General features: G+C 40.4%; 1 protein-coding gene across 1 annotated transcript in view; it reads right to left on the bottom strand.

The window, feature by feature from the left end:
- babam2 (BRISC and BRCA1 A complex member 2) overlaps positions 1–14,384 on the bottom strand; it is a 117,131-nt gene that overhangs the window by 11,433 nt on the left and 91,314 nt on the right. The window contains exon 8 of the mRNA XM_033641870.2: positions 8,528–8,627. Coding sequence (XP_033497761.1) covers positions 8,528–8,627 — 100 coding nt within the window. The remainder of the gene's footprint in view (positions 1–8,527; positions 8,628–14,384) is intronic.

The raw sequence follows: 14,384 nt of genomic DNA on the forward strand, positions 1-14,384 counted from the left end.
TTCAGGTGACTACCTCTTGAAGCTCATGGAGAGAATGCCAAGAGTGTGCAAAGCAGTAATCAGAGCAAAGGGTGGCTATTTTGAAGAAACTAGAATATAAAACATGTTTTCAGTTATTTCACCTTTTTTTGTTAAGTACATAACTCCACATGTGTTCATTCATAGTTTTGATGCCTTCAGTGAGAAACTACAATGTAAATAGTCATGAAAATAAAGAAAACGCATTGAATGAGAAGGTGTGTCCAAACTTTTGGCCTGTACTGTATATGTCGCAAATTGTGATAAAAAACACATTAAGTTGAAGATCTTAATCAGCACTGGCATATTTATGACACCGTTTCAAGTAGGTGAAAAGCCTTGTAAAGGTTGTTTGATTTTCACTAAAAAGGTGTTCACTAAAAAAAGATGTGTGTCTTATATGTACAGCAATAAAAAAATGTAACAACAACAAAGTTTAAGGTAAAGTCCAGTATATTTTGGTGCCATTTGAAGAGTTTTAAACTTATTTTGAAGATTATCGGGATAATATTGTGAATCACAATTGTTTTGGCCAGATAACTGACATGAATTTTTCATATTGACCCTTGCCTACCATCACCTTTTTTGGAAAAAAGAGCAATTTCAGAGTTCACATATCAGCAAGAAGGGATAAACTGAGCTTCTGTTCCAGCAATGCAAGAATAATGTGATAATATAATGTGACATTGGTGCCAGTGAGTCTAAACTGCATAATAAAAGTCTGCATTGCAAGATATTGCTGTTATTACTTGTCCCAGCCCTCAGCAGTCAAAAGCATGTAGTAAAATAGTGAGGTTCAGTTGAGGACAGGATATATCATGAACAAAGCTACAGACAGTATTTCCTTGCCCGCTGCTACTGCATGCTTGTGATTACTCATCAACCATGTATGAATGACGGCATTTTGTGAAAGAGGAAAGTAGTGATACACACAGTTGTGTGTGTGACAGGTCTCATATCTGCAAGAGCTCTTAAACACAGACACGCATTGTGACTCAGCCTCCTGTTCAATTATGTTTACATGGGACAGTGGAGGCGGCAATTGAGCTTTCTCAAAAGCTGCAAGGCCACATAAGCTGTTTATCTAGTTACACTGTGTGTGTGTGTGTGTGTGTGTGTGACTGTGTGTGTGTGTGTGTGTCTGTTTCAAGGGAACTGTGGATCACTGAACTTTCACACCCATACCGAGAAAGGATTTCCCACCCCCACTGCCACTGTGACTCGCAGCCAAGTCTTTTTATTGGCTGCCTGGAGGTTTGAGTGATGCAAGACAGGTGATCTTGTTCTGCAGGTATTCAAACCTGCCTGCGCCCATGACTCCCTCGCCCGCTCGTCCATTCACTGTGTTTGTGTATGTGTCTGTGGGGAGTGTGATGCAACAACGGCGGAAGTGCTTCCTGCTGTGTGATTAAGAAATCTCTCTTCTCTCTGTCACATATGTGCTCACACCACCTCCTGCTTTTATACTAGAAAGAGTGACTGATCTGATATCTGACAACAATACATCTTAAAAATCGGTGTGTTTGGGTTATTTGGTGAGATCTACAAGGGCATTATTTTGGTGGCAACTGAACAACAGTGATAGAGAAAGAATACATGTTTGTATCGACACTGATCAGAAACGTTTCCCTTCCACAGATAGGTACCCATGTGTGCAGAGCATGTTAGTGGAGCGTGAGCAGAAGGATTTTGGATGGAGTGCAGAGCAGATTTTGGAGTTGGAGCTTCATACTGCTCACGCCATGAGATCGAAGCATGCCCAACCCAGAATGCATCTGTGTATTGTGCAAACACTATTTTCTGTCAAAAACTGAGTGCTGCTGCTGTGAGCTTGACAACAGAGTTTCAAAAGGAAACTGGGAAATCATACAGATGCACTACTCCTGTTAGCTAAAATTAAAATAAAAAAGATTTAAAATTTTTTGGAGCAAGCCGTATTGATTAAAGCGGCCTGGAGTGAGGAATTGAGCTAGGAGCAGAAATTCCTACCTTTCCACTCCACTAACATGCTCTGTCTGTGTGAATGCAGAAGTTAGTCAGTCTCAAACTAGAATTACTGCCTCACGGTTGTATGCCTCCACGAATCAGTCACGTTGCCGTTACAGTTTCATCCATGTCTGTCCAGACTCATATGTAGCCATGCTTCAAATATGGATGTTGCTGCAAAGAAACTACATATTCTAAAACATGGATGCTTCACACACATCTACACAATCAGCACTGTTTCAAGGAGGGCACCCAAGATAAGTGTCACCAATTCAGTACCTGACCAAATATTCCCCCTCCTGAGATATGGTGTTAACCCTTTGAGGTCAAGGGTATAATTGGCCGTCTTTTGCTTTTACCTTTAAAATTCACCTTAAAAACTGTTTACCTTGCTTTGTTTGGTGTCAAGTTTTGTCAGCACAAACTCTCCTGTGTGACTTTACAGTTATTTTTCCATTTTGACATACACATTGGATGTAAAATCACACAAAAAACACCACCAATAGGAAAGGGGGTGTCATATTTTTTGTTGTTGTTTGCAAGCACTTTCTGCTTGCGAGCACCTTCCATAGAATAGCCCGTTTTTACCGTTTCTTCCTGCACCAAACACGCACCTAACGTGATGACAATATTCAGAAAAAAGTGTGGCGTAAATTATTTGTCATAAGTCTGGTATTACTTGGCCTATCAAATTGGTATATAGTTTGAAGTCCGCACTTTTGACACAAGTTGAAACAGAGACTCAGCAAGGCTGCGTCATTGGTCATGTGATTTGGACACACCGGCACGTCCGTCAATTCCAGAGGGTTAAATAATAGCTAGAAAACATTGGCACATGATGCCACAGTGAAGTTGACCTTTGACCTTTTGGATATGAAATGTCATTACATCATCATCTTATTCCATTACAGATTTGTGTAAAATTTAGTCATAATTAGCATATAAATTCTTGAGTTATGACCAGTAACATGTTTCATAACGTCACGAAGACTTTTGACCACCAAAATCGAATCAGTTTATTGTTGAGTCTACGTGGATGTTTGTGCCAAATTTAAGGGTGTTCTTGAGATATTGCATTCATGAAAATGGGACAGACGAACGGATGTACTGTGTGAACATGTATATACGTATATACAACCTGTAAACATAATGCCTTCGGTCACAGCTGTCACCGGTGAGGAGACATTAAAAGAACAACAACAAATTAGCATTACTTGCTAGTTTGTGTTTATAAATCAACAAACTTACAATCCATGATTTCCTGAGTGCAGTGCAGGGCAGTGGTGATCAGCTAGCCAGTGGGGCGCACTCACTGGCACGACCAGACTGTGTACCACACAACATCAGACAGAGAAGCTCATCTTACAACACACAGAGAGGCATCTGGACTACATTTTCTGCTCAGGACGCCATTGCTCCTCTATATGTTTACTTTGCAAATAGTGGTTTGCTGCTATATTAATGCTCTGAATGTAATGTACAGTGTTATTGTGCTGATATACTAGTAAGATGCCTCCACTGTATTTGTGCCCTTTAAACTTGGTGATCACAGTGGCAGAAACAACCTGTCGTCTACTGTTGCCTCCTCAAATATTTGTTGCTGTATAGTAATATGTCCTCCAACCAGGCGATCACTGCAGTTGTGTTGGCTGACTACGCTTCTACTCCTACTGTCTATTTTGCATAGTATGTGTGAAGATGTAATGAGAATGCCAGCGACGAGGACACACTAGCTATATATAAATGTCTGGATTGGATTGATAATAACCTCGATAACGTATCTGGAATCCGACACAAGGTGTGTACTGGTATCTTGGAAAAACGCCAGAGACAATAGCAATGACCTAAACAATCATAAAGTAATTGAAGCAGACACTTAACACGTTTAAATAGATTGCTTTCCTAATTAATTCCCCTCTGCTTCTCTCTCATTTGCCAACCTCCTACCTTACTATCACTACCATGTCAAAGACGAATGACCACTGAAGGATGATTTCATTGACATTCATAGAAAGCTACTAACTCCTTGTCTTGTGTGAGTTGATCAAACACTGTTTGCACATAGGAGATGACTAAAAACCCCTCAGGGCCTATTAGCTTCTGGAGCAAATTTTCATGAGTAATTTTTTTTTTTTTTTTTTTTTTATGCTGCAGATGCCAGGTGCTGCCAACACCCAACGCAATCCTAGTCACAGTCACAGCTGTGTGCACAGTATGTGGCTGTAAAGTTGTGTCGATACAATCATAGCATCTGGAATACGTGGGAGGGAATAATTGATGGTTTTAAAGGAACAAAATGACTGCACAGCCTGTCCTCGCAAGAATGATGTCTTTTTTTCTTTACCATTCTTTGGCTTCAGTCGATCTCACAAACAATAACTGATATAGAGAAGACAAATATTGCTTTGTGTTTCTGCTGACACTCTCAGCTTCTCTCTTGCTCTGGTGAATCTACTTATCATCTCTGCTCACTCTGGTGAAACTAAGGCTGCCTTTTTGGGCTGGAAGTGACTCCAAAGAATGTCCAATACTACTTCTGCCACACAAATGTCTGTCATTGAACAAGAGACCTTGCTAATTGCTTCTTCATGCTGTCCATGTGTCCATTTTTCTTTTGGTCTCTGTATGCGTGACCATCAAAAGGCCACAGCAACTGATGAGTAAGTTTCGAGATCCAAAACAAGGTACAAAAATGACACAAACAGCCTAAACTTTAAGCACTCAGAAGATTGCTAAACCCTCAAACAGCAGGGGTGTAAAAGTCTGACATAATGGTAATAGTAATAATATCTAAAGGAGCTCTATGCAACATTCAGAGCAGCAAGCCACTATTTGTTATGTAAAGATATAGTGGAGTAATGGCGCCCTGAGCAGAGAATGAAGTCACACTCCCTCTGTGTGTGTTGCAATCTGAGCTTCTCTGTTTGTTGTAGTAGGCCCAGCCACATGTGCAAGTTGGTGCATGAGGGTCCCTGTGTGTGTATTCCACTAGTGTTTCTCTTTCCCTAAATATGTTTGGAACTAGGTGGATCACTCTTGGGGAAAGAAATCTGTATCCCACGTGCAAGCTAATCACCGCCTTCCCGCTGATAACGCCTCCCTGACCCACAGTGGCCGGTGTCATTGCAAAGCGTAATGCACATCCTCCAATCCCCCCCCCAGGCTAACTCCCTCAGCTCTCTCAGCACTGTTGCTGTTGTTAGCACTGTTCACGCTGTTGGCGTTGTTAGCTAATAGCCAATGGCTCAGCCACCACCATGTTGAGAGCTGGGTGCAGGCAATCCCTTCTCAGACTCTGAATCACAGGTATGCTCTGAATATCATATAGAGCTTCACTCTACACCCACTATCACCCTTTAGAAGATGCATTGATGTAGATACCGCTTAAGACCAATCAAAACTTGTTATAATGATCAGATAGCTAGCTATTAAACTAGCTTTACCGACATTAGCCAGTACACTCTACCCTGTGGAAGTTGTTTAACAGCTAATGGCTGTAAATGAGAACTAACACACACAGTACTCAGTTTAAATGAATTTGAACACAGCCCATGAGCCTGATCAGAAACTACGTTGCAGAATTGATGTTGTTTCGCTAATTTGTATTGCCACACATGGGTAAGAAGCTAATAGGTTAGCGTGACCTGTGAATCACAGATTGGTTTAGCGATTTAAAGTGAAACAAAGTGTCGTTTCAGTCTGGTTATCGGGCTACGAAGAGGTGACTCCAGATTTGTTGTGCTGGTATTGTTACTGTTAGAAAGTTCCATTTCAAATGGCTTCAAACCGTCAATCAATCAATCTTCCCTCACAATTTTACCACCTACACTGTTGAATACTAAATGCTTCCACACATAATTTCTCACTTTCAGATGGTTTTGCGTCATGATAATCCATTCACAGTTGGTATCAAAACAGCATCAAATTGATAGAGTGATGGCACCAATTTTACCAATGTCCCCCTGCTACACAGCCTGCTGCAATTATACATGAAAAATTTTGAATTTGGATAGATCACTAGAGTATGTCATTTTTTACCCATTTTCAAAGGACTATTTGAATTTCAAATTAAGCTGCAGCAACATGCCACAATATTTAAACTAACAAACCAATGCTGTTTAGTTTATTATATGAACATTTTAAAACACATTAATTTAATAACAGCAATTGGCCAAGATGGAGAGCATGAGGCTGGTTACTCTTCACATACTGCAACAAACCAGTGGGAGTGACGTGTGTCAGGTGCAGTAAACTGTATTTCTTGCACGTGTACCCTTAGTAATTTACACTTGCTCTGTAAAGTAAAAGTGACACTGTGAGAAGGACTCCTCCTTCCTTGTGTCACACTGCCTTTATCTACTATTGACGCTGCTTTTCAACATGCCTTTCCAAACACAGGCTGTGGCCTCTGTGACTCTTTTAGGGAGGTGGAGGGAGCGGTTGTGACACCGCTGGACTTAAACACCCAGAGACACTGAGGTCAGTAAGGGACACAAGTGTTCCAGACACACTGAGTATGCTGGTCAGAGTCCAGGTGAACAGGAAAAGATGGAGGGTATCTGTGTGTGTGTGTTTGTGTGTGTGTGAGTAGCAGGGGGGGATGGGCATTTCTCCTGAGGGAAATAGCATTACATCGTGTCTACACTGCATATCTACCTGTCAACCTGCAGAGGCCAAGGAGCGCTCAGACAGCCTATGGAGGAAGGCCAGTACGCCCACATTGGCAGTCACCACACACGTGCATGAATGCACATATCCACATTAACAAACAAAAGACATCGCTCAGTGGACACATGCTTTGCTGCACAAAAACTTACAAGTATGTAATAAATTATTTACATACCTGTCACACACACACACCAGAGGTCTTCATGGGTTCAAAACGACAGATCTGAACTCTAATAGACCCAAGAATTTTTTTCCAAGATCTGATTGGGCCCAATCATTTTTAAAAATATATACCCCTATCTGTTTTTGTCGAAGATATTACAGACTCAATTTAATGCAAGTCTGAGAGGCAAGGGACCAGGGACGGGTTTATTTTATGGACTTACACACCTGGTAATTTAAATTGCTGTTACAAATGCTATCCTACTGCGAAAAATACTTTTCACATTAGATACAACATACTGTACTATTCATTATACTGCTTATTGTCACTTATTTTGTTGTTGTGATATGAGCTGCTGTAGCCATCTTCCCTGCGCTCAGCCTCCACTTTATTGACATTTTTTTCACCTTACCACTGTAATCTGATCCCAAGCCAGCCTAATTAACACACATGCATTTCTCTCGTAATCAGTGCTGATCGCTGGTCTTTTTGGATCCACTGGGGTATACAGTAACAGATCAGGATGAACAGATCTGGGACCAGCAGAAATACAGTCAGACCTGACCCAGACCCAGCTGAGCAAGATAAAATGTGGACAGAACTCGTATGGGTCCCTGGTCAAGTCTTGAGTCTGTTACTGCAAGGCAAGACAGCTTAATTTATATAGCACATTTCATTGCAGAGACACCTCAATATGCATTTAAAGGACTAGTGTGTGGGATTTAGGGGGATAAATTGGCAGAAATAGAATATAATATGCCTTCTTTAGCTTATTATAATCACCTAAAAATAAGAAATGTTTTGTTCTTCTTACCATAAAATTTCTATATCTACACTGGGAGCGAGCCTTTCTTTATGGAGATCAACATGTTGCACCACCATGTTTCTACAATAGCCCAGAATGGACAAACTAAATACTGGCTCCACATAGGGCCATTCGCGTTTCTTGTTTGCCACTGTACTAATAAGTCCAAGTGCGAAGAGCAGCACCGGAGTTACACTGATTTGTAATGTGTAACTGTTTTATTCAGTGTTTCTAGTGGTTTCAATCACCTGGGTTGTTTGTTTGTTTTGGAGAGGAAGAGACCTTTGTGGATAATTCAGCTTCTGGTTAATACTTCCTGAATGTCTGGATCTCATGTTGCAAGAGAAAAAAGCATTACACATTGGCATGTGTTGGACAAGCTGCCCGCAGCCACATGCCAAACTGCGTCAGGAATACATTGATTTCTAACGTTAATCTATGTTATTCTGCGTTTTTACGAGTTTAAATAACTGGGTTTGTTTGGTTTGGGGAGGAAGAGACCTTTACGGATAATTTGGATCCTGATAAAAACCTCATGAACAATGACCACTGAAGGAATTGTAGCTGGGAGAAGTTTTAGCTGGTTGGAATCGGCAATACACCACCAGTCACCACCAAATCCCCCTAAGTCTTACACACCTTTAAAAACAATACATAAGAAGCATTAAGCGTATGACACACAATGGCATAACACACATAAACACACATAAGGAGTAAGGAATCTTACTCTAAACTAAAACTATTAGACTAAGATTAAGGGTTTCAAATAATGTAAAATAATTCAGACCCCAACCCTACCAGACCTTTATGATGAAGACATCCACACAACACACAAAGTACATCTAACCATGATGTGTAAAAGTATGAGTTATGACAAACACTGTTACCTTGTTGGTGAGTAACTGGCACACTTGAGGGACATAGTCAATTAGGCATCCTCCACTGGGGAATGCTGGGATATGAAGTGCTGAGGAGCCTCCCAGAGCACTGATTGAATAAAAAAAGACACCAGTTAGTCTGTAAATACACACATTTAGATTACACACAACAGGAAGTTCTGACCATGCTCTCTGTGCACCACAAATTTTTAGGACAATTTAAGACTTTCGGTGACCACCTGCCATCAAAAAATGTATATAAACTACATAGCAAACACAAAACCAACACTGAGCACATTAGTTGGCTGCCATCTACTGAAGTTGTGGCATTAAAAAAATAAAGGGGTGACTCATGCCCATGGCATCCTCCTCATTCTCGTTCACTTATTCGCTTATTCTTTTGACGTCCTCCTGATTCAATCCTGCAGCACAGCTCCATTAGTGATTAGAGCATGCTTGTTTAATCAGGAAATCTGCTGCTGCAGCTCCCTAATGACTAACCAACCGAAGTAGTCACTCCCTCATTTTTTTTCTGATCTGGGGCAAAAACAGAGGGAATACCCTGAGGACAGGTTAAAGGTCTTAAGGAACCTCTTATTGGCTTTTAATGCTCATTTAAAGACACATAGAGGAGCGTTTCTTCCGCTGCTTTCTATTTATATTTCAGTCTTCATTACAGAAGGACAGTCAGAGGGCATGTTATTTTAAAAGCCAAGGCGGAGTGGATGACTGCCGTTTATCAGGTTAAGCATACATGATGCATGTAAATAGCCTACAACATGCAACATTATATCAAACGTCAAAGGTCACAAGTGTTGAGATGCAGCCCCTGAGGCTTGTTCTTTAGTTGATCAGGAAAGCTATGATGAGAAAATGGTAATAATGTATTTAAAGGTAAAACACAACAACAGTGAGTCACAGACCAAGGCCATGATCCCACCAATCCCATGACACCACCCCAGAGCTGTTTTTAAGTCTTTTGAACCAAGTCCAGGTCACGCCTAAAATCTTTGAGATGAGACATGTAAGCCAAAAAGCAAGTTCTTCTGGTCTATCAAGGATTAGTATAAAAGTACTTCATTTTTTAAAATTGAGACAGGGCATACAATGTCCACTTGCAAGTAATGAGTCAATAATCAGTAATGTGTCAAGCACCCAAAATGAAGGTGCAAACTGTGCCCCCAATTGTAATGTTTTTGTACATCACTGCTTCAAGTTTAGATCTTAAAGGAAATGACCACTTTAGAATGAAAATACAGACAGTACTTACTCACCCTCATGCCGACAAGAAGTCCTGTGTAGTTTTTTAATCCACAAAACTCGTTCAGTGTATCGGAGGATAACAGCTAGCCGGATTTTTCCATACACACTTGAAGAGCATGGAATCCACGTCCAAAATCATTTTGAAAATGTAATAAAACTTTGCTAATGCATTTCAAAACACCAGAACGGCTCGTCCGTCGTAATCCAAGTGCCCTGAAGCCGCGGCATGCAAAATTGACTTGAAAAGACATAATTTACTCCACTTTTATAGCATCATTTCTCACCATGGTCAGTTAGCCTGCAACTCGCGAGACTCGAGAAAAAAACGTCTCTGAACGTTCTCAAGTCTCCCGCAGGTTGCCGTATAAACACAGCACGCCTGCAGGCTAACGATGGACGAGCCGTTCTGACGTTTTTGAAATGCGTTAGCTGAGTTTTATTACATTTTCAAAATGACTTTGGATGTAGGTTCCATGCACTTCAAGTGCGTATGGAAAAATCCGGCTAGCTGTTATCCTCCGATACCCCGAACAAGTTTTGTGGATTAAAAAACGACCCTGGACTTCTTGTTGGCATGAGGGTCGGTAAGTACTGTCTGTATTTTCATTCTAAAGTGGTAATTTCCTTTAACATGCCTCTGCCTGGCCACTTTAAAATCAGGATCAGTGCTGATACTGAAAAAGATGTTTGAATAAAAACTATTAAAATAAAATCAGGCAGTGCGGTACACGAGAAATCTAACCTGTAAACAGCTTCATAAGCAAGAAAATTAGCTTTACTGAAAGTCAGTCTTAACTACTGTAGCAGCTGTAATCTGTATAACATAACACTTATTATTGACTGAATTAACTTAACTTAAAATTTCAAAACAGTGGTCACTCAAATTGTTATGCAGTATTAATAGTTTTACAGTTTAATGTTGACAGCTTTTCTTGATGATAGTGGTGCTTAATGAGCACAAATGAAGCCAAACGCTTGTTATTAATGTAAAAAATTAGAAAGGTACACTTCTTTAGCAAGAGAGAAAGGAACATCAGACACTAATTTTGTCATGTCAAGATTAGTACAGATAGTACAGATACAGAGTGCACAAAAACGGTCTTATCAGCAGTTAAGATCCTTCATCATGAAGCTGTAGGAGCATTTATATGAAAATATTTCATTAGATATTCACAAATGTCCTCTCAAATCTTGTGTGTGTGTGGTTATTTCTCATAATTAGTACAACTGTCAAATAAAAACATGACAATAATCTAATCAACAAAGGTCTCAAAATAACTCAAAGCAGAAACCAGCACGTATTCAAATAATTTGTGCACTCAATCATTTTCATGGAGGGAAACAGGTTATGTGCTGGAAAATATCAAGCCACTCATTTATGTGTAGACTGATACATTCTGTGGGTTGTTAGGAATAATTTCGTCAGTCTAAATTTAGAGTTCCTGCCAGTTGATTCTGGCACCGGACACCTCATCTGAAAACGTGCATTAGGTTAGGGAGACATTGCATATATCCTGGTTAAGCTATAAATGATTCATGACAGTTTGGCAAAGCTCCAAGGGATACGACTATATTCAGCAGAGAATTTTTCAATAGTTGTGGGTTACCAAGTCAAGTCTTCTCAGCATGCCTTCAAGTGTCAAGTCTAGTCGAGTCTTGAGGCATTTTAATCTCGATTTGGTCGAGTCTCACAGCAGAGTTGAGTCACAAGTCCACAGCTGTGCATCACCCATCCACAACCACAAAGAAATAGCTTTTTTTCAAAGCTGAAAGGCAGCCACTCACACCAACGTTCTGAGAGTTGCACAATCTTGAAAATTCCAGAGAAAGGTTGGGGGAGTAGTGAAGAGGGAGGTGCGGCACAGCATCATGTGCTCCACCTGCCATTACCAAAAAAACCACATTTGTTTATGGGAAATTGATGTCTTAAGAGAAGTCAGGGAAAGGTCAACAGTGACTGGACTCAAGAGTCTTAACTGGCCTGAGAAGTGTATTCAGAGTAACTGATGAAGGTGTCCTGCTCAGTGCAAAAACAACTGATTTCTCATCAGCTGCTCAGCTGTCACATACAGGAGCTTTTACTGATACTCTAAATTTACTAAAATCAGCTAAAGATAAGAATCACACCCACCCACAAAGATTGAGACACCTTAACAGCTTTCACTCGAGATCAATGGCCTAAGTTTTGTCTTTTTGCAAACTGATGCTCAACCGAATATTAATGAGGTCTTATTCACAGAGAAGCCATGCAAACTGTCATGAATCCATTTTCATTGTCAAAACCCTTTTCTCCAGAACTCCAAAGCCACCATTTACAGTAGGCTTTGTGCACATAATTAGCATTAGCTTGCGCATTTTGCTGTGCACCAACAAATGGTCGATTGAAAATGGCTTGCAGCAACGAGGAGAGAAGCCTTTGAAAATGAAAATCTAAATGATGCCCATCTATCCTCCCACAGATCTAAGAATAGCTCCATATCATTCAGATGGAAATGCGGACAGAGGCACAAAATAGATGGTGGTGTGTTCGTCACTCATATGTGTCAAGGGCAGGCATGTGAACAAATGTGATGCATTTTGGATTTCAATGGTTCTGCCTCTTGAACACTCAATTGAATGGGGGCTGACTAGACACCCGCCTATCGCACTAGTGTCAAACAAAAGGTCTTCCAACATCCAAAAATGAACTATTTGAGAAGTCCTAAACGAATGGTTCCTTACTGGTCCAGTCTTTGGGTCTAAATCCATTTCCATTAGACATCAGGGTCTACACAGACCAACTCAACACCCATTTATTTTGATTTCATCCATGTATTTTTCAGTGGATTCAAAACCAGGACCTGCACTGTGTGGAGACCATGCTTTTATTTCACAAGACGAAAAAGAAATACTTAAGCTACAACTGAGGCTTAAAGAAACATTGCGACAAGATAGTGCAATTAGGGCTTGTAATGTTTTAAAAAACCTTAAAAGCTTTGCGTTGGCTTTTCATTGCCACTGTTACAACAGAACACATAAACAGGCCTGATAAAAACGAACAGGGCAACAAAACAGCTGCTGAGCCGAAAATGAAGAGAAGAAGTTGTTTTCTACAAAGCTTTCAACCCAAGCCAGTACTTTGCTGCATTAAACTTTTTTGGTGCTCAGTTTAATAAAAACAAAGTTGAATAAATTTTCAGTTTCAGAATTGTCAGTCTGTTGTGAAGCAGCCAGCTTCCCCTCAAGCAGCCTCATTGTGTTGGTAAACTTAGGTCATGCGACAGTGTATTTAGGTACTTTACAATTCCTACTCCTACATTTTCAGTATTTCACATAAAGCTTATTTCTATGGAGCTAACCCACTTGTGGCCCACTGTGAATGGATCTGACCCACCAAGCTGGGAATTACTGTTCTAAAATATGATTGAAAGTAAAGTTTTCAGCCTCCACCTTGAACAAACCCAACAACCTCAGCTGAAAAATGCTGACTGAAGAGTATTGTTCTTGAACATGAGCCATGTTTTACTGCGGGAGGCTGTATAAATTGCATTTAGGTGCCAAAACTGAGAATCAAACATTTGAGAAGCTACACTTCAATCTCAAGGTCAACCTAGGTGGGAGGATTAAATTAAGCAGCAAGTTAACATATGCAAACTTGCACCGCATATTTGAGCAGTTATTACAATCCATAAAGACAATACAGGATTTTGGTAACTTGTGAACATGGAGTGTGTGTGTGTGTGTGTGTGTGTAAACAGTGAGGGGATTTCCCCAGTGATTCTGTATTGCACTTCCATAAAATTGAGGAACTCATACAAAGCAGATTACAAAAAGAATAATCAAATTAATGCAGCTGAAGACAAAACATCCTGACTTTTAACATCTGAGATGAGCAAAAAAAAAAAAAAAAAAAAAAAAAAAAAAAATGCTGAATCCAATGTGCCCCATAAGATGCTCCCTCCCTGCATCCTTGAAACTCAACACACCTGGTTTGTTTGGCAGGTTTTCTGTTTTCAATTTGTAAACTCTGACCCTAAGAAGAGATAACCTTGGCAACATTACCAGGGTTATTTTCTCTGACTTGAAAAAGACGACAGTATAGAACCATTTTTTATAGGCTGAGTTCTGCTCCCATGACTTTTAATGACTTTATGTGTAAAATCAGTGGACTGAGAGAACACTGACTACAGTGACACGCTGTAGGTGATAATGTTAAAAAAACCGTTATTTGACTGGTTATGCATGTTGGTCTACAGGTTAATTTTGCTAATCTTTAGTATACTCTCCTGCACACCAACTGGGTCTACTAGAAGCTAGCTAGCGGCGTCTCTCATTTGGTGATTTCTGTAATGTCATCCCGACCCAAAAGAGTTGCTGTGGAAACATTGCGCCCACCCTCTGGTTTCCCCCCAGGTTGCTAAGGTGAGTAAGTGGCACAGTCTTGAGCAGCAAACCCTCTTTGGCAGTGTTAACTATGTTATCACTGTTAGCTCTGTTAGCACCGTTTGCACTGTCAGCATGGCAGGTAATGCTAACATAATGAACAATGCAAAAGGGGTTTTTACGGCTCAAAGTAAAGCCGCTTAATTATTGGGGTGACCTGGGGGAGACCGGAGGGTGGCTA

The sequence above is a fragment of the Epinephelus lanceolatus genome, chromosome 15, assembly GCF_041903045.1.
Source record: "Epinephelus lanceolatus isolate andai-2023 chromosome 15, ASM4190304v1, whole genome shotgun sequence".
NCBI lineage: Eukaryota > Metazoa > Chordata > Actinopteri > Perciformes > Serranidae > Epinephelus > Epinephelus lanceolatus.